Below are 22,028 nucleotides of genomic sequence, written 5' to 3'. Positions count from 1 at the left end.
TTTGCTTGTTATTTATTTTGTACTTGTGAAGTACGTGTAATTCTCACTGCTAATTATGGTATTATTTCTATCTTTTCAGCTCGAGAACGCTTTTCATCGTCGAGTACAGATGAACATTCATCTTCCGACCAGGAATTTGGCCGAGCGACTAGTCCCGCAGCCACAGGAACCAGAGGAAAAGGCAGCAACAGCTCTTCGACCGTAAGGAAGCGACGAGGGAATCTTCCGAAACATTCTGTAAAGATTCTGAAGCGGTGGTTATATGAACACAGGTACAATGCATATCCTAATGACGCAGAAAAGCTTGCTCTTTCGCAAGAAGCAAATCTAACCGTGTTACAAGTATGTAATTGGTTTATCAACGCCCGAAGAAGAATTTTACCTGAGATGATTCGTCGAGAAGGAAACGACCCTCAACATTACACGATTTCGCGTCGAGGGAAAAAGTTACAGCACCAACGAGGGTCCAGTATGACGTCACAGCGAAGATGGATGAGCAAGAGATGGAGTGATCACGACTACGACGAGACAACGTGCAGAAGCGAAGACGAAACTCCAGAATACGAAACCAGTGACACCGAATCGTCACTGCGACACACGTCATCCCCATGGCTTAGCGAAACCTCGACTGCACACCGTGACCTTGCAAGCGTTATCGTTTGTCCGTGTGGATGCGGGCAGTCTCATTCCCATCACGACGTTGCGCCACCTCACAAAACGGAAACACCCAGTGAAGAGGAAGAAGTGTATCAAGTGACTCCACCACCAACACCTCCAGACGACGAGGAGGATAAGTTCAAGTGGCTTTACGTTTTAGTGGAAGCCGCCGTTAGGCAACGGGACAAGGAACTATCGGCTCGACAGACCCATTTGTAGCAAACGAGTTGTTATTACACCAGAAAAACAGTCGCCAACCACGCATGCGTAGTCAAGCCTATTTGGGAGCGTGTGCGTGGAGTGTAGTCGAGTCGTAGTGTGTTGTAGTCAGTGTGCGTGCGTGAACATGCGTGGCATGTGAAACTTGTTTTTATTTCTTAAGATTTAAAAGCGACTGAGTTCCTGGTTCGCGTCAATGAAATATGCTCAATTCAACCCATTAAGGAGGGAAGGCCTTATTATCACTGTAAAATTTTAAAGGTGACCGAACGTGGTGCGTCAGATCAGCTGCGGTACTGACATTTTCTGAACTATTTTGTTGTAAATTGCTCATATAATAATTATTAACGAGAATTCCCAATGAAGGGAGTTCAATTAATTAGCAAAATTATTAAGCGTTCCTGTTAATGGAAATGCAAACATCAATGCAAAATCCCATTTGGCAGACAACATCATTCAGGTTTTCAGAAACCAAAATAAGTGCCTTATAATGTGAGTTAATGTAATTTTGCAACTCCCATGTCTTCCTTTGTACACAACAATTGAAATAAGACAAAACGTAACGTTGCCCTCTGTAGAAGAGGGCAAAAAAAAAGCAATGATTGTTGAATCAGGGAAATTGTTTGTAATTGTTATCTCTGTTGGATCGGTGAATGGGATTTGAAACTGGAAGACAAGAAATGAAGTTGCTTCTTTGTTTCTTAGTCTCCTAGGAATCTGTCTATTATTCTCTTCTCTGCTATGTACATTCATTATCATTAAGACGTTGACTATGTATATACATCCTACAGGAAGCATGTTGTAATATAAATTCGATCCAGTAGGCGTAAAATTCAGTTCTGACGAAAATAAAACCATCATTTACGGTAGTTATCTAGTGTTACAAACATGGGAGTTAGGCGAAAGCTTGCAGGATTTGTTTCATGTAACGAAAGCATATGAATTTTACGCAGATCATAAGTAAACTAGAGGTGCTTAGTAAGGTGACCACCAAGCTTAGCCTAACATTGAAATAAGACATGGAAGTGTATTTTATTCTTCAGAAGATAAACTGTTTGTAAGTTTGATATCACGTCCTCATTTTGCTAAGAAAAAAGTACAAATTTAGTTAAATATAATAATTGTGTATCGTGTATTTGTGTAAAATGTACTACCGGTAACATGTTTCAAATAATACATTAATGATTGACAGCAACGTGACAAAGAAAAATAAAGACATTGTGTTGTAATAAGAATAGTTTGTATTTTAAGTGTACAAATGTACTTGAGAGTGTTCCTACTGGTTTTATTTCCACTTTTGTTGCATTTAACCAAACCTTTAGAATCTTTTATTTACGTAATATACAACATGGATTGTTTAGTGCAACATGCTTCCTGTCCAATGAGTTTCAAATATTCGTAAGAATAGGCTGGGAACACGATGTTATAATCTGCATGTTACCATATGCTGATACTTGTGTCTGTGTCTGTGTCTGAACTAAACGCATAATCATTTTCAGGTACTTTAATTTCTTACAATTGGACTACAGTAGTAAACTGGAATATTATTGTTGTTATTCACTCTCGTTTTGATGGACACAAGCCCACAGGTTGCGAAAATATACCACTACCAAAGCACGGAAAGAGATTCTTTATTATAAGTAATTGGGAGGGCAATCTAAAATACTTACTCCTGAAAACGCCACCTATCAAAGATATAAGGCAAAATTCCGAAGGAAATGTTACAGGTGGGCACATACATTATTAAACTGTGTTACAATTTCGGGATTATAAGAACATCTTTACCGAACACATTATTACTGAAGAAGGCGTTGTTATAATGCCGAAATTTCAACACAACTGTAGTTCTTTGTTCACAGTTTTCTTTATTGCAATAACACTATACTCAATATGAATTGTCGAGAACTGTAATGTGCCAAAAATTCGAAAAATCAATTTTTGAGCCATCATAGCGTAGAGTATCAACTGCTTTAAGAAGTTAGACGAATTATACAGGAATAAACACTTCATTTGTTTCTGTACACTTTATATATTTCGAATTGTTTAAGCTAGAGCTCGTAGTTTTGAAAGTAGGGCTTTAGAAAGTACTTTTCGCATTTTATTTCCTTTGGTTTTGATATAAAGAATGACCTCCGGAGTTAGATGTTGTTTTCCGCAGCATGTCATATGCCTTTAACTAAGATTATTTTCATGGTTATTATTTCTTCTAAAAAGTTCGGTTAAGATTGTATCTTTTCGTCTTTGAAACAAACAGTGACATGGTAACGTGCATTATTCCCAGCCTATATCAGAGGAGGATAGTACGATAAGAATATGGTTGTCATGAAGTTTCACTCAATCCTCCTTTCTACTACTTCATTTGAAAAACCTTCATGACCGCAGGCAGTTTAATAAACGAATACTGCGTAGGACATCATCATTGAAAATTGTGTGGATATATGCTTGTGCGTTCGAGTGTATGTATGCATGTTCGTGTGTGTGTGTGTGTGTGATGAGTATGTGCATGTTAAAAGATTTAATGTCTTCCTATTTGACGTGAAACGCAACAACACTTTTTTTATTATTATTATTGTGTTCATATCGTTATGACTATTGTAATCAAAGGGCTAAGGCTGTGACAATCCGACTCGACTTTACTCGAGCAATTGTTGTCACATTTAAAAGTTACTGTTTTTTATATATATATAATAAATGTATATCAAAACATATAATGAAATTTTATCAGAACATGATGAACTTTTAAAGAAAACACGAAACATTGTCAAACAAAGACTGTTATAAATTTGATCACACATTTTTTTCTTGTGTCTCAGGATTTTTTATAGTATATTTGTGATTACGTCATATAGTCTATTAGTCATGTTGCATCTTTCTGTTTTGTGCTGTTCGAAAGTGCAATAGTAGCAGTTTGGTTGGTGTTTTATGAAAGAGATTTAATTAAGAAAAAAAAAAAAACTAAAACGTGTGTGTACACGAAAAAAAAATGATAGCATAATATCAGAAATGGAAAGCAAATTTCCAGATGAAATATACCAATTAAGAAACAGTTGTAAGTCCATTTTATTTCCAGTGCCATATGGGTAAAACAAAAGAACTCTGCATAGTATGTGCCACTTTAAGTTGGTGTTGAAAAGCAATCATAGGGAAAATTAAAAAGACATGTGAAATGTAATCGTGTATCTTTCTTTTCCATGACTCCCTTGCTCCCATCTAAAAACTAGTAAGAGGTAAACATCGAAATCAGATTATAATCTTCATCCTACCAGTGATGAAATTTGTCTGTAATTTAAGTGTTGCTCCACAACATTCTTGCATGGTACTACAGTACAACCTCGTTTATCCATATCTCAAGATAATCCGGATCAGATTTGTAGATATTGTTTTAAAATGTAATATTCACATAGATAATAATTTTTACCTATGGTAGCAAAAATTTAACTGTATAGTACGCCAAATATCAGCTTTTTATTTTGATTAAATGTACAATTCTTGCATAGATTGTACAATAAATTATAGTAATATTGTAAATAAAATGCTTTTTGTCGAGTTTTAAGAAATCTTCAAACAGGAGAAATGGACCAATTTAAGAAATGATGAGACAAGTCACCATAATAAATGTTAGGTCTGCTTATTTAAGGACTTGTTTTGCTTAGTACACATATTACCCGGATTTTCGATTTTCCGAATTGTCTTTGGTCCCAGTTAATCCGGATATACGAAGTTGTACTCTATTATCATTGCCGTGCGCGTTGATGGGAAATATGTAAATATCTCATGTTCTGTGTTATTTAAAACTGTATTAGGCAGGTTCCACCACTCCTATAACAGGTAGTTTAAGTATAGAGATTAATCTACTGGATTCGGGGCTTGAAGAACGCTTTTCGCAGTTTCTTTAAAATTCTTTTTATTAGAAGTTAAACTGTTCATCCTTAAAATTAAATTAACAACAACAACAAAAAAAAAAGTTACTTACCAATATATCGTCTAGTAGGAAAACTAAATATCCTCTAAAAGCAGGGTGCGAATTGGCGGGGGGGATGCCAGGGATTTCCCCCCCTGACAAAAATCTTTCCCACCCTGGAGAAGGAAAATTTTATCCCTGGCAATGATAACTTTTTCCCTCTCTGGAGTATTTTTAAGTGGACATAAAGATAAGTAGGTCTACTTTGCGTAGCTAACCTAAATATTACTTGAGTGAAAATTTATGAAAGATCTCACATCTCAACTGTTTTGTACTTGTTAGTGTATATATATATATATATATATATATATATATATATATGGGGGGAGGACTGCTTGCGCATATGGGTGAAATTCATCCCCCCCTGGGAAAATTTTTCAATTCGCACACTGTCTAAAAGTATCGGAACAAGCTAATTCCATTTTCAGCAGTAAGTATAAAAATAGATTAGGGAAATATGGTATGGAAAGAGGAATAAATAAATAAATAAATGATCTTTCTTAGCACAGCAATAAACAAGTAATGAACACAATCAGATAGCAACCAGAAATAAGATTGATAAACAAAATTCCAAAATTTTCTGATTTTCGAAGGAAAAAAGAAAGCGATATGTTTTAAGCTTCAAACTTAACCCCCAGGCTAATGGTATTCATTTGAATTACTTCCTTGCATTGACAATACATAAGATTATTCAATCGTTTCGTCTTTGTGGCAGCTTCCAGAAAAAAAAGTAAATTGATATTTCTATATACGTAGGACCAGATTTATGCACAGATTAATTCAATATTGAAATCAACAAAATTTAGTTTACATCGCTCAAAGACAATCTATATCATAGAGTTTTCAGATTGCAAATTTATTTGCCAAAATTCAAAAATGTATACAAACTCGCAAAACTATTGTCAGTTGAATTAAGAACTTACGGGAAAGTATATATCTTCTTCTTCTTGCTCACCCTAACCATAGGTGTGTGGCCAACATACAAATTTTAACTTTTCTCTCGCTTGGGAGAGCTGTTTTATACTTTGATAAGGTTTCTTCTCCATAACTGCATCTAGATATTCTATCCTTGGTCTTCCTCTTCCTGATTTTCCTTCTGTCTTACTCTCTATCAACACGGTGATCCAATCGGAATGCTGAATAAGGTAGCCAAGCATGCTGTTTCTTCTTTTTCCTATTATCTTCATGATCTATCGTCCTTCATTAGCTTCCTTTAGTACGTCTTCATTCCTTTTCCTTTCGGTCCATGGTATGCGTAGAATTCGGCGTCAACACTACATTTCAAATTCTTCCAGCTTGGATATTTCAGCTTTTCTCAATGTCTTCGTCTCTGAACCGGAAAGCGCTACACTACATACCAGGGTCTTAATAAATCGTTTACGAACGTCCAACGACACATTTCTTGATATTAGCAGTCCTCTTTTCCTATTGAATGCTTGTTTAGCCTGCGCTATTCTGGAAGTTATGCCTTTTTCACTTCTTCCGTCAGAAAATATTAGACTTCCTAAATAGGAGAACATCTTCGATTTTCTCTCTCTCTAGCCATATGTTTGTCCTTTCCTGTCCTGCTCTTGCGCACTTTATCACTTTGGTTTTCTTCTTATTTATCTTCATTTTGCACGTCTTTTTCCAGTTGGTCGTTCAAGTTTGAAAGTGCTTCCTGCAAGTCCTTTACGTTCTCCACTATCAGTGCTATGTCATCAGCAAACCTTATTGTGCTGAAAACCTAGCCATTTACTTTTACGCCTTTCTCGTTTTATTTATTTATAAATGTTTCAGATACATATCTAAATCCATTTTACACTGAAACAATGTAACAATAAATATTAAAAGAAAGAAAGGAAAAGTAAAAATATACAAAATAATAAAAATAAAATATACAAAGTATGTACAACTTTTACAGACTTCGGTTTGTTTCTAAAATAATTTTCAGAGTCGAAAATCTCAACATCTGACAATAGACTATTATACAATGATGCCAGCCTGAAGTAGCCTATAAGGAACGTTGAATAACTGAAAGTGTGGGTGTTAGATATGATAATAACGTATGACTGCGAGAAGGTACACGAAAACTGAGAACAGAAACCATTAAATCGGAGTTAATTTTCCTATTAACAATTTTGTGGAGAAACAGCAGGTCTCCCATCATGCGTCGAGTATTTGGAGTCTGAATATTAAGTTTGTTTAGGAGCTGTGTTTCATTAAGACGAAGCACTAAGTAACTCTTTGTTTGATAATGGCAAGGTAAAAGTTAAGAGCAGAATCAAAACGGGATAAGTATGAAGCACAGGCCATATTCCATATCGATTAGTAATATTCAATTTTAGGAGATACAAAACTTCGAAGAAGATACTGAATGATTTGAGCGCGGATTTCAGTAAATCTGTAAAGAATTCCCAGTATTCTTATAGCACACTTCACAGTATATATCTTCTTCTTCTTGCTCACCTCAACCATAGGTGATCAGCGAATGTAAGTTTCTCATCAAATACTACTCCGAGATCTTTATGTCTCTCAACTCTTCCGATAGGACTGTTATTAATACATCTGTGGTAAATTATTTTTCTTCAAGGAAATACTAAAAGTGAAACATTTTCGAGGGTTCAATTTTACATTCCAAGCTGCACACAAGTCAATAAGTTCAGTGAGAATTTGTTGAAGTCGTACAACATCGTCTATGGAAGAGATTTTATGGAAAATTATGGAATCGTCAGCGAAGAGAAGGATGTTCGAAGACGATAAAGAAAGAAATGGAGGGAGATCATCCATATAAAGAAGAAATAGCAGTGAACCCCAGAAGGAAATGGGACATATTTGGATGATGCATCAAGCAGAACAACACGTTGTATACGATCAGTAAGATAGTCCTTGAGCAGTGACAGGAATTGCCCATGAAGATTAAATCTGTTGGATGGGAAGAAGCAGATGAATGTAATTTTATCGAAAGCTTTTATGAAATCTAAATATATTACATCCAGTTGAGAAGTTTCTGGAACACAGTTTACAGCATGAATAAGAAATTCGGATAGGTTGGTAAGGCATGATTTCTGTAGCAGGAACCCATGCAGTGTGCAAAGGCGTAGATCCTTCCCCCCCCCCCCCAAAGCTCATGTGGGAATCCATGTATTTTTATGAATGTTGTATATGTATTTTTATTATTATATGCATTATTGTATGTATCTTTTTATGAATCCCCCCCAAGTTACTAAGAAACCGACAACGGAGAAAGAAGAGAGATTTGTCTATAGGAACTTACATCAGTTTTGGTGCCACATTTATAGATTGGAATATTGTTAGCCTGTTTCCAATTGGGCAAAAAGCCTTCTGTAAAGCTTCTATTAAATAAATCAAAGTATTCTTTCATAGCCTCTTCTATATAGACATTGAACAGGAGAGGTGAAAGTCCACATTCTTGCCGTCCGCTTCAACTGTACTAATAGTTTCAAGAGAAATACTATTTCTTAAACAACTGAGATAATAACTTGTATCGAAAGCTTCGATCTAACCAACTAAAACGCTTTAAAGAGGTTCTGACTAAGTATAAATATACATTTCCTCTCCACAGAAGTAGTATATCTCTGAAGAAGTTAATGAAGATCCCCAAAAGATTATCAGCCATTTCGAAGAGACTGCACCATTATCTTGTAAGGTTCGATAAGAGAGCCATGGTTTGTGTAAATTCTTAGTAATACTTAGTTAGATATTTTGCTAGAAGCAGATCATTACACATTTCCATTATGCATTAATATCAAACAAATCACTATTATGGGGTGCTAGATCATTTATGAGACTTCAACACTCTGTATTTCAAGAGCTGACAGGTTTTCCCGATTTTACTTTCATGGCCTTATCTTAATATCAGTAAAGCATTTTACTAATAAGTAAAAGATCTTAAGTTCTTGAGTGAACGTAAATCATATTATGAACATGCATATCTCAAATGTTAATTTTTATGTTAAGGCTAAAATTATCCTCTAGAAAAATATCGAATCGAGATAGTTTTTAGTAATTTTCAAAATAAATCCTAATTTCAAGTAGAGAACGTAGTAATCCTAAGTAATTGGTATTCCTTTTGCTTAGCTCCTTGTCTATCAGTATCAGACAATGAATAAAATAAAAGTACTGAACGACTGTATTAATAGAATAACTGTTGAAGTGTTTCGCGAGCTGTCTTGGGTGTTAGATCCTCATTGCACAATAATGGAGAAGAAGAAGCTAATGCAATGTTTCTTGTCAAAATAAAAAGAAGATTTCTTACAAATATTTTAAATGTTTAGCATTTCTATCAATTATCTGAAAATGAAATAGCAGGGTTCACACTAGTGCTGTCCAATTTGATTTTTTGGAAAACTAAAAATCAATTACAAAAGTTGAAATTTTAAAAATCGATTTTCTCTTTTTAAAGCTAAAATTTGATTTTGTTTTTCATTCTTCACTATGGAAATGTTATTTTAAGGCGAATGTGAACGGGAACAATGAAACGAAGTGGGAATAATGTGCAGAAACACAAGTAGTACACTCAGATGTCTGAACCAACCTGAAAAGCACGCCTCCCGGGGAGATAAAGATGGAGCAAAGGTGGCGCTAAATACTGACGGGTATTGAAAGGTAACATCCTATATATTAACGGGTAGCTCACAAGCTTCGTAACGATTTGTTATTTTATTGCTTGTACGTACAAGCTTCAGAAAAAGAAATTTCAACGATTTTTTCAACTTTCTTTTTATTTTATTCGGGTGATTTGGTACCAGATTCTACACCTGAATAAGTATGCCTTGGGCAAGCTACCATGCAATGCCATGAAAATGCATATAAATAATAATACCGTTATCCACTGTTCAATTCATTTTTTCTTTTTTTTTTTTTTTAATGTGGAGGAAACTTAAATTTTAGCGGAAGTATCTTATAAACTAGGACAGTGACTCAGAACCTTTTTGACTAATAACATAAATTATTTGAACGCTCACAATATTCCGACACTTTTACTTAATTTTAAGATTTTAAGTTTTTACATAGTAATGACCAAAGGTGTCCAAACTCATGAGGTCGGCGCTCACGCTCACTCGACCTCAATCTCACGAAGTGACCGTGAGGTCAGGCTAGTTATGTGAGCGTGAGGTCAGACTAATGATGTGAGTCTGAGGTTGTGTGAGCGTGAGCTTGAGTGAGGATAGTTCAAAGTGGTCACCTCCGGTAATGACTATGTAGTAATGAGCATTACTGCTGCCACTGGAGGCGTTGAGTGGTAAAAAAAAAATATTAAAATGCTTCATGATCTTTAAATTCCAAAATATTGCGACACACACTATGAAACTGTGACACACAAATGTGTCGCGAGACACCGGTTGGGAGCCACTGAACTAAATAAGCAGTTCATAAATGAGTTAAGAAAACGATCATCGACCTTTTTGGAAAAACTATTAATTAATCTTGTAGCTAAAGTACATGCATTGTCAGCTGTGACTTCCCAATAGTATGAAACATGAAACAATCTGTATCAAATCTTCATAACAGTAAAAGTAAACTGTGTACCAACATTTTTAATAAGAAAAGAAAACCCTATTTTTATGTAAACAAAACAATTCTGACGTTTCTGTGGTTTTTATAATAAAAAAAGGTTACAAGTGTTAACAATTTGCCAACTAACGATCTTCTGTCAGGATAAGCGTAACAGAGCTATAAGATGGGAGAGGATAGTGTAGATTATGCACACACGAATGGAAATTTCAGGGTTGCTGCCATAATAGTGCTTCAATTCCATTGCCTGTACTCAAAGTTCTTTATAATACAGGAAAGTGTGATCATTTTGATTGCATAAAGATACGTAACCTAAATCATATTCTAAACTTGTATATTAATGCATTCTACGTTTTAAATGGACGTAGACCACGTTCATACAGTGATTCTTAGTATTACAGTCAGCTCAAATAAATAGAACATTTCAAGTACCGTATTTTCTTTCTTTCTTTTCTTTTTCTTTTTTTCTTTTTCTTTCTTTTTTCTTTCTTTTTTTTTTTTTTTGAAAATAATTAAAGCACACCTTCATAATTTTATGAGTGAAAAATAGATTATTGAACTAAATTACTACTTGCATATTTATGTGCATTTTAGTGTCAGTTAAGATGTAGGGACCTACAATTTAACATGAGCCCTGAATTATGCTGCTCCATAGCATGCAGAGTTCGGTGACTTTTTGCATTTTCAAAATGCAACTTTGGAAGGTAAGTGATTCATATGAAAAGTGGTTTATTACGATTTGTATACAAAAATAGTTGAAACAAAATACCGGAAGGTCTTTGAAAAAGAGGGGAAATCCAAAAAGTCTAAGAGTAAGTATAAGCCGTCCGAAATACCTGTGTAATCGGTACGATTGTGAGTTAACTTCCTTGGAAACAACTGACGTCAGCCATATGATCAACACGCAACCAGAAACATTATGCTTACCCTGTTAAAATAAAGTGTAAATTTTGTATCACATTATACTACAAACTACATATATTAGGAATAGTCTAATATAGGAATCAGTGGCGTATTTACGATTTTGTTTCGGGAGGGGCTTTGCTAACTTTCGGGGGGGGGCTTTGCCTGGAAATGTGAAAATTCTGCAAGAAATGTCATTTGCTTTACTATACTAAGTAAGATTTCGGGGGGGGCTTAAGCCCGGAAGCCACCCCCCTAAATACGCCACTGATAGGAATAATTTTAAAAGAAGGAGTCCATAAACAATCTAGCATACTCTATCCTACGGTTGGTCAAGCAGTCTATCGCAGCTGAGGATCGGGTAGATGTTAAAAGAGAAGTGACATTATGTCAAATGAAATCTTTAAAGTGAATTTCAATTAAAGTAAAATGACTTTGGATAAAAGGCCAAAAACATTATTTTCATGAAGAAACATCATCAGAGGTATTCTGTCATTATTGGCAGGTCACTTAACGCAACTGAGAAGCTTCCGTGTTTCACGGTCTTTCGCTAACCTTTTCGTCTTCACGTACAATTTTTCTGTTTTAATATTGTCCATGAATTGTAGTCTACTTCACCCTCTTCCCCTTTTTCCTGCCACCATACCCTCTAGCACGTCCCTTACGATATACAGTCCCTTCTTAGCCGATGTCATAACCAGTATCTCTTTCTCTTCTTAATAATATCTAGAATTGTTCTCTTCTCTCCTAACGCCCTCTCGTGCGTTTTCCGCGCTCGACCCAGCTAATTCTCTTTGTTCTCTCTATATCCATATTTCGAAAGCTTTCAATCGTTTTTCATCATTTTTGTGTAATGCCCATATATCTGACCCATACAGTACAATACTCCACAGGAAGCATTTTGTGAGTTTTTCTCCTCCTTGTACATTTCCTCATATTTCCCCAATCTTTCTAACTCTTTTATGTCCTTGCATTTTCTTTTGTAAAATTCTTTCCTTGCTCTGTCTGCTTCCTCACTTCTCATAATCCCCACTCTTTATTCACCAATTACTATTTTCTATTTAATCGGAATTGGCAAACTGAGAGGTATCACGATACAGGTACAAGGTCATAACTACTAATCTGAAAGTTATCCACATCTTTCCAGATCTTCCTTTAAAACCTATAAAAGATGTATTTATGTCGACAGTTAATGCTCTTGTATTGCATCAAAGTTACTTATGAAATAGAAAAATATTACAAAAGTACCAGTACAAACTGCAACCAAGATGGCACGAACGTAAGTTCGATATTGTCTGTATCAAAGTGGTGTGTTTAAATAAATACTTGAGTTGTTATGAATGGGATTTTGAGACTGACACCGAATTGTTTTACTTAAAGTATATAAAATCATCATCATCATAGGTATTCTGCCATTGTCGGCAGGTCACTTGTTTCAACTGAGAAGTTTCCATGCCCCACGGTCTTCCCTAACCTCTTCGTCTTCACGTACGATTTTTCTGTTTTGATACTGTCCATTGTAGTCTCCTTTGCCTCCTCCCTCTCTTTCCTGCCACCATAAACTCTAGCACGTCTCTCATGATACAGTTCCTTTGTCTCAACCAGTTTCTCCTTCTCTTCTTAATAATATCTAAAACTTGTTATTTTCTCCCCCACCATTTCTAATACCCTCTCTTTCATTTTCCGCTCGACCCAACTAACTCTTTCCATTCTTCTCCATACGAACATTTCGAAACCTTCTAGTCGTTTTTCATCATTTTTGCGTAATGTCCATATTTCTGACCCGTACAGTACAATACACCACACTAAGTATTTTGTGAGACTTCTCAACTCTTTATTCAAGGTCCCACAAAATAGTATTTTCTTCTATCACCTGTTCTATCTTCTCTCCTTCTATATTTGACACCGCCCCTTTATTCCAATCACCATGGCTTTTGTCTTTCTAACATTTATTTTTATCCCATATTCTTCACAGCCTTCCTTCAAGTTTTGTAACATCTTAGTGATTTTCTCTTCAGATTCTACATATTATAATTAGTATCAAAACTGATATCAAAGCGAGCACCACAATATTTGTAAAAATTCAGATTGAATCAGAAAGCTGTTTTACCTAGCAACTATTAACAATCGAAAATCGGAAAGCGATCTTTGAGTGAGGTCTTAGCCCAAAGATTAAGGGTGCAATTCCAATATTGTCATTTCCTACGAAAAAAGAGTTTAAGCTCCCTTGGCTTCAGAAACTACCGTTCAAGCGACACCTCGTCTCGGAAATTATATCACTTTTTGTTGCAAGAGGTCTTCTTGTCTCATATATCACGACACGAAAATTCTGTCTCCTCTCATCTGATCGAAAACCATTTTTAATGAATATGTGGTGGTCATGGTGTTGAGTAAAATCCCTGGTAATAGTCATTAAAGATGGCTGACTGCGAGACTCGAATTCCGGTTTCATCAATTGCAAAGCTAGAACATTAATAGTTCACTTGTGTCAGCCCGATTTGCTCAGAGCTCTCTCGTGGAGAAATGGAGTTGTCGTGGGTCAAGATTTGTGAGTGAGTCAAACAGGACGAGACCGTTTGACCCACTCTAACCCATCGACTCACGTTGACCCACCGACCCACTCTGCTCAGTGCATTGAAGACAATATCTTCTGAACATTGGTGAATGCATCTACGTTTTATTTTCAAGCCTCCATTTTCTTCCTTTTTCATCTGTTTCTATTTGTTTACCTCAGATGAGTATATCTAAGTAAAAAAAAAAAAAAAAAACACTTTTGGATATTGATATTTGTAATTATACCTACGTAATAGTAACAGGACTTATTACTTGGCTTGGACATAGTCTAATTTTACACTTTGTTTCCCGTTACGCTGTCCTACTCTATCTGCATTTGAGACTTTCTATTTTCATCCTATTTTTTACTGAAAAGTATCTGTAATTCAACAAGGAAATAATTATATGATAATTAAATTGAAATTCATTGTAACAGGGGCCATGACAAACACTTTATCTTTTTATATCGTAAAGGTCAGATCCACCGGTATTCTAACAGAGAATTTCTTGAACGATTGACCGTAGAAATTCAAACTCCAATTGGTGATGATTTCACAGCCTGTTTTATTACAAGTGTAAACTTTTTACTCAGTTAAGAGGAGGACGTGGATCATGGGGCAGAGTTGATGATGATGGGTTTTGGCGGTTGCTGGGTCATGGTGAGTCGCGGGTGACAGCGGGTGGTGGGTCAGGGGTCAAAGTTTCATTGAGCCAGCCATCTCTGCTCTCGTGGCTATATAGTTAGCATGGCTATATAGTTTCATTCTCGGTAGTTCGAATCCCACATTAATAGTAGACTAGCCTCGCTGCTGAAAGCGACGCAGAACTCTAACTCAATCAACCTGTTTCGCTCAGAATAATAATATCATTCAAGAAGGTCACACGCGGAAGTAAATATACACAGGTAAACAAAAATCGTGAAATTATTATATTAAAAAAATACAACCACTTTTATTATGCTTGAAATGTTCAGAGAGGATCTAAATTCTGAGACGATCTTGGCATCTACTCAAATATTTGCTGTTTCCTTTGAAATCTGCTGTAGCCATACAACCTGACAGTTTCAATGTTACTTGTATTTGAATGAGCTTTTTTTATGTCATTTTCAATGAGAACAGCTGTGTTCATAGTATTTTAAACACGTAAGTAATATTACGGAAGCCCAAGGTATATGGTGTTTGCGCAAGAAATGTGTACACACAGGAATCTAGTAGATAGAATGGCGATGAAGGTGAAGAAGAGTGGATGTTGCAGATAATTTTTAACAAAAGGAAAGGTCATTATTACATAAGCTCGAGAGCAATAATTTGACGAGTCATTAGCAACGCTTTACACTACAAGGAAGATAAGATTACAATGCAAACACTAAATAAGTGTTTAAATCTTAGACCAACGTGGAACATAAAACGCCACTTCGTGGCCTAATTATTTGATATTTTTTTCGGAATACCTTCAATAGCATAAGATCCATTTGCTTTAATGATTGCCTTGAAGATCCTCAGAGCACGCTTAAACATTCTCTTTGTTGGTTGATATATTTGAAATTTAGCGTCCAGTCCGAGACTATTTGAGACTTGGACCTACACCTCAATGTGGGATGCGAACCAGGTAGGTCGAACGGGAATCGAACCCAGGTCTCGATTCCTTAATTTGGCAACCTACAATAAATCTTATTGTCATTACAGCAAGCTAAGGTTACCAAATTACTCGTTTTTGCCTTGTATCAACCGTTTCTAGACTCTTTCTGTTATCCCGTTTAGTTATCGCTAAAACTCGGCCGTTTTTATTTATTTATTTATTTATTTTTTGACTGTAGCCAAATGCTAGTTTTCCATCAACTCCAAAAAACAACAATAACAACAAAACTGACCATGGTTGCAATTCTTTATTTGTAGTGTACCCGGGACCGCGGTCGCTCAGAGGCGGAGCGTTCACCTCTGATGCATGGAATCCTTGGTTGATTCCCAGTTCGCACCAAGTGAGCTTTCTGGTAGACAAATACCGTATGCGTGAATTTTCTAGGGTTCTCCCATTTCCTCCCACTTTCTTCATTCCACTATTTCCTTCATTTCTCTTCATCAGACTCTCCTAGCCTAAAGGAAATAATCATAGGATTTTAAACCGAAAGATGTCATTTCATATTCTCTCTTCCGATTGCCAAATGTAACGATAAGTGCATTTCACCGGTAATCGGCGAGTGCCATTTCAACAATGATGAAGAGCTGAAGCAGGCAACACAATTATCCTTAAACACTTTTAACACTCCAGGTATACAAACACTAGTGAAATACGGGTACAAACCTAATAGTATAGACATGATTTACATTGAGAACTACACATTTGATGTGTTCAGTTACTCTAAAAAATCGTAAGTTCCAGTTTTATTTGAACCTCCGTCGTTCTTTAAATAATGCCTAGTGCAGTGGCGTAACTTCCATGTATATATTGAAAAAAAATGAAATGAAATCTGTAAGTTTTACGTCCCATGCCTATGCCGGTGAGGCTAAAGGAGACGGTGATGGTAAGAAATTAATGAAAATGGGGAATGAAGAAAGTGGGAGGAAACGGGAGAACCCCGAGAAAACCCACGAGCACTGTGTTTGTCCCCCACAAAGTCCACACGGCGCGAGTTGGGATCGAACCAGGAACCCCAAGCACCGGAGGTGAACGCTCTACCACTGAACCACCGAGCATGTTTATATTGAAAACACAATTCGAAGTAGGAATGCACACGAGACGAATCGAGACAGGATTTTTCTGACAAAATTCGAGTCGAGGTCGAGGCACGGCTCTTCCAATAGAGAAATTTTATTTCGAGTCGAGGCAACTTTTACGGTACATTTTCGAGACGAAACAGCCACAAATCTTGTCTCGTTCGCATCCCTAATTCGAAGCACTGGATGATTATTGAAACTTTCAAGGAGGGCTTACTGATGCTACAACTACAACGGGTAGTGAAATTTATCAATATAGATCGGAAACCACCACTGTGCAGTACTGAAAAAAGTCCTACTTGTATGAATCGATCGTTTAGTTCCAAATCGGCTTTTATCCATTTGCAGCAAAACTCAAAAGAGATGCAGGATCTGAGTGTTTTGTAGAAATGGAAATACTTGAGTGTGTTTATCTATTTATTTATTGAACGAATTCCCAGATACAGCATAACTTTGCCATTTTACACTTTATGTGAATCACTTCAACACCTTCAAATACATTTCCAGTTTTACAAAACATATCGATCCTACAGGTTTTCTCAGTTCTTTGGGATTTGTTGCAAATGGACAAAAGCCGGTTTGGAGGTAGACGACTCAAACACAGAAAAAATATACTTTGGTCATACCAATAGGAATAATATAAATAATTAAATTAAGAAAAATAACATTACGTGCTGGATATGAGGGTCTTATGCTGTTACTGTTTATGAACGAAAGTATTTGAGAACAAGATCATGAGACAAATATTCGGACCCAAGAGGAACGGGAATTGGAATTGCGGAAAATTCAGAACGAGGAACTACATAATTTATGCTGTTTACCAAACACTGGTAAGGTCATCAAAAGTAGGAGCCTCAGATGGGCAGGTCATGTAGCCAGGATGGAAGAAATTAGGAACCCTTCCAAAGTTAGAACTTTAAATCCAATTGGAAAACGACCATTAGAAAGACCTAAGCGCAGATGGGATGGCAATATTAAAATAGATCTTGCAGAAATAGGAATACAAAGTAGAAACTGGATCCAATTGACTAAGGACAGAAGTCAATCAAGAGCTGTTTTGAACGCGGCATTCAACCTCCGGGTTTCATAGATCATAGAGTTAGTTAGCTCACACATGCACACTTTTGCATAATTTTCATATATAACTTGTTTCTGAACTTTATATTGCTTCACTGTATTTGATTATAAGAAATCAAACATCATATACATAAATGTCATTTCGCGTGTGAGAGAAAGAAAGATAAAACACACATGTAAACCAGAATGTCAGATACATTAGAAGTATGAAAGGTTTTAAAACGATTTCTCGATTTTTTTTTTTTTTTTTTTTTTTAATTACGAGCAACTTATTTCACTTAAGTAACTTGACCTTTCCTCTGCAGCTCAAATAGTAGCCTATCAACCTAGTAGAGCTTTCACACGTTCAACATTTTTCAAATCGCCCTCGTTTCATGGTTAGAAATCCAATTCAAATCCAATTTGCGATTCGTTTCATTTTCAATACTTAACAATGCTAGCACACTTAACCTACACGGAGACATGATCTATATATTAAAATGTTAGGTTTATATACTGTATTTTTGGTCAAGAAAAGTTTATATGTTTGTGGCCAATTATTTTGACAATGGATACCTCGAAGACCACAAGCTCTAGATAGACTCCATTTTCACTGATTGATTGCAAACTTTGTGTAGATTGTTCAGTTCTAATTAAATATTTAAAAAATGGTCATTATTCTTTTTAGATCTATTACATTTTTTAGGGGTATATTGGCAGTATTGGAATTTTAAAAAGTAAAGAATCATATAAAACGATTTTACATTTGTTTACAGGTTAGTATATCTCTCCAGCGTTTGTTTTATGGCCAAATGAAAATGAAAAACAAAAGATAATCATGTCTCCAGGTAGTAGCGTAAGCAGGAATTTATTTCGGGAGGGGTGCAAACTCAGTATGAGGGTATTTTATATTAAAATTCTTAACCTTGCCCCTAAAATTAGGCTAAATTTACACAAAAGTCGAAATTTTAAGGGGAATACGGACACCCAGGACTCATCCCCTGCCTACGTCCCTGTCTCCAGGCTAAGATGAATCTTTATTGTTTGGATGGTTTTGCCCAATAAACACCATATATCACTGACATTATAATTAATTGTGTGTGTAATGTATTTGCTTATTACATACTGGATGCAAGAAGAAAGAAAACACTGATTATACATGAATTAGAAACTCCAACAGGAAGTAGGCTTAAATTTTGCAAATGGTGCGAGATATTGAAAAAAATAATCGAAAAATCTCCCCCTTTATGATACCTCGTGCCGATTTTTATCAAGATGTCCTTTACTTGTGTCTGTAAAGGGACATATACAGATGTTGTGAGGAATGACAAGAAGATTCATGTTCATATGTCAATGATGGGGACAACTTCGGCTATGGGGACCTCTACCGATTTTCAAAATTCCGCCCTCATTCGATAGAGTGCCACTCCCTAAGCACGAAACTAAAATAAAGTCTTGTCGGAAAGTCTTCTTCTCTTCATAAGAAATTAGTGTATGTGGAATTTTGAAATTCGATAAAAATAAAGGCGGAATGGATAAATTTCAGCCTAGTTCTTTATACTTTAAAAATGGTAAATTGAGGGGTAGAAGAGGTTAGGTCCTTGGCTGTAGCCTAGAATTTGGCGCAGGGTCTCTAAAACCTAATTCCGGAACATTATTAACTATTCCACTCGCGCAAACTTTCAGTGTTCCTCTTACATACTCTCGGCGAGGAACTTAGTTGATTCACTCTCAACCCACTATTTTCAAGTGCTGACGAACTTAGCTCAATTTTATGCATTTTTTAAATGTTTTAATCAATTTGAGTTTACAGCAAGTTCGATGGGGTAAAAGTGACAATTGTGTGCAGGGCCTGTACTCTTGTTTTTTCTATTTTTTTCTTTCGTTTTCGGATAAAGATTTGACCGCTTATATATTTTTTTCGTATGTGATATATTTTGGATTAAGTTCACAGGTCAATATACTGTGCTATAAACAATAGCTGGAAGGCTTGAAAAGACATTCAAATATTTTTGAGATTTATGAATCAGTTACTCCTTATTTTGAGTAAACAAAGGCATAATTTTTTTCTAGGCCACATAAAACTATTAGTTTTTAAGTGGAATACAAGTTATACACACCAAACGAAAGCTTAAGTTTTCTTCATTTACACCCAATCACCCTCACGGGTTTATGTGCATCGTAAATGGTTCTAATCATTTTGCACCCAATTACCCCTTTGGGGGAAATTGGCTGGTAATCAGACCAACAACAATAAAAATTTTGCAGCATCAAAAATAAAGGTGCCGAAGCTTACCATTACCACAGTAGGAGCCGAAGGAGCTGCGACATACAATCAGTTCTTAAAAACTAGAAAAAATACCTATAACCTGTGACGGCAAAAAAGTTGACAAAAACATAACTCCCGCCCCCCTCTTCTACCCTATTCAAAGGTAGCTGAAATGTAATTTAGAAGGTGAAGATTGATTACTGTATAAAGATACATTGCTATAGATCCCCATAACCTATAGAGGGGAAGGGGGAGGTTCTGACAAGAATTTATTTCAGTTTCGTGCTTAGTTAGTAGGGATGGTATCGAGACGAGACGAGACGAGACTTTGTACAGTCTCGGTCTCGTCTCGGTTGATAAATAACTGTCTCGGTCTCGTCTCGAGTGAAAAATCACCGTCTCGGTCTCGGTCTCGTCTCGGTCAACAGATGCTTGTCTCGATCTCGGTCTCGGTCTCGAGTACCAAATCTCGGTCTCGTCTCGAAAGTCTCGAAAGTCTCAAAATAAATACTGTGAAATTAAAATAGTGAAAGTATTATTCAGGTACAGTCTGTCGTTTCCGCTTATTTTTTCCTTCCATTTTGACTTAGAATTAGGGTATGGTGTACCTCTTCGTAGCTAATTTGCTAGTGCTAATGCTTTCCATGTGCGTATTCCAGGTTCAATGATCAGTGGGTATATCACGCTAAAACCCTAATAGAACCCAGATTTCACTTTCAGCAATAGACTTTGTCTAATATAGCCTCAGAACTGCGTATACAATTAAACTCTATTAAATTAACTCCAGTACTATACAGTAGTTTATTTCCTTCCTTTGAATCAGAATTGTTCAATACCTCCTAACGGATAACGCAACACATAGCAGCACGAATGTATTTAATCGTACCGAAATTGAAACTTTACAATTTCTCATTTATTATTCAATACATTCTGCTTTGACTGCCATTTTAAAAACAAAATATAACGTTCATTATCTTAACAAATAGGGTAAAATTACTACAATATACGTATTTTGTTTGAAATTGATGAAATGCTATATTACCGTTTCACATCTCCGTGTTTAATTGACACTTTATAACACGAACGTCCTGAACCTTGTGGTAGGAGCTACTACACTAATCTTTGCTATGTGAGGTCTCGGGTTGGATCACAAAACAAGTTAGATTCAAAGTCCGATGTTTTGCATAATTGGCGTCTTATTTTAAATGCATTCTGTTTCTTATACAAGTTCATAAGGTGGTAATGTATTACGTAAGCACATATCCAGTGCCGTAACATAGATTAATCTTATTCCTGAGCTCTCAACGGTGCATGCAATCTTTATTCGAGAAAACTAATCTTGCGTTCATTACGTTGAAATTTTATATTGATTAAAACTGACTTGCGAAACATGGATATACATATTATATAAGTATATAGGTAATTCGAGTTATCTGTATCTATTTTTTCTCACTCGCCATAACAAGTGATTCTTAACTTTCTAGTTTTCTTTTGTATTAATTTTCGTAGTTTAGCTGCAACATGATGGATTGAATAGTCAAAAATATTTTTTTCGCTCTATGACTTTCAGTAAATTTTGGATCCATTTTTACCCTACCTTACCTAGTAAAAGTTATATATTTAGTCTTAGTTGAGGTACCGGTTTTTCGCTTCTGTAAAATTACGAAATTATGACTTGGTTTAGTTTACCTCCGAGGTCCAGATATAGGCTAATAAAATCATCACCATCATCATAATCAACCATTATCAATCCATTGCTAGATGAAGGTCTTTCCAAGTCTTCTCCACAACTATCTAACTTGGGCAATTCTTTTCCAGGGTTACTCCTCCGTGGTTCTTGATTTCGTCACACCTTCTTGTATGGGGAGGTTTCCTAGGCTGTTTTTGTCCCGTGAGATCCAGTCTAGAATTGTTTTCGTCCGTCGATCATAATTTCTTCTTGCAATACGACCAGCACACTTTCTAGCTCATATTAAATTATTTCATTAGCACCATCAATTTCTATATATTTGGGCTACAAATAGTTCGAATTCGCTACTTTCGGAGTAGGCCTACAAACACGCTACTTTTTAATCTTCAGATCTGGCAACACTGACTGAATGATTTAAATCAACACAATGTGAGGATCCCCATTTGGTCTAGCGGCTAGCACTCTTGATTTCGGTTCGCGTGGTCCCGA

At 36.0% G+C, this 22,028-nt stretch overlaps 1 protein-coding gene across 1 annotated transcript in view; it reads left to right on the top strand.

The window, feature by feature from the left end:
• LOC145683197 (uncharacterized) overlaps nucleotides 1-4,048 on the top strand; it is a 101,395-nt gene extending 97,347 nt beyond the window's left edge. The window contains exon 2 of the mRNA XM_081754561.1: nucleotides 80-4,048. Within this exon, the coding sequence (XP_081610687.1) occupies nucleotides 80-876 (797 nt within the window). The 3' untranslated portion in view covers nucleotides 877-4,048. The remainder of the gene's footprint in view (nucleotides 1-79) is intronic.
• The last annotated feature ends 17,980 nt before the right edge of the window (nucleotides 4,049-22,028 follow it).

Source organism: Thermobia domestica, chromosome 1 (assembly GCF_964235325.1).
Source record: "Thermobia domestica chromosome 1, izTheDome1.hap1.1, whole genome shotgun sequence".
In the NCBI taxonomy this organism is placed as follows: Eukaryota; Metazoa; Arthropoda; class Insecta; order Zygentoma; family Lepismatidae; genus Thermobia; species Thermobia domestica.
Note: the sequence above shows the minus strand (reverse complement) of the source record. Positions and strands in the feature narration are given on the sequence as shown.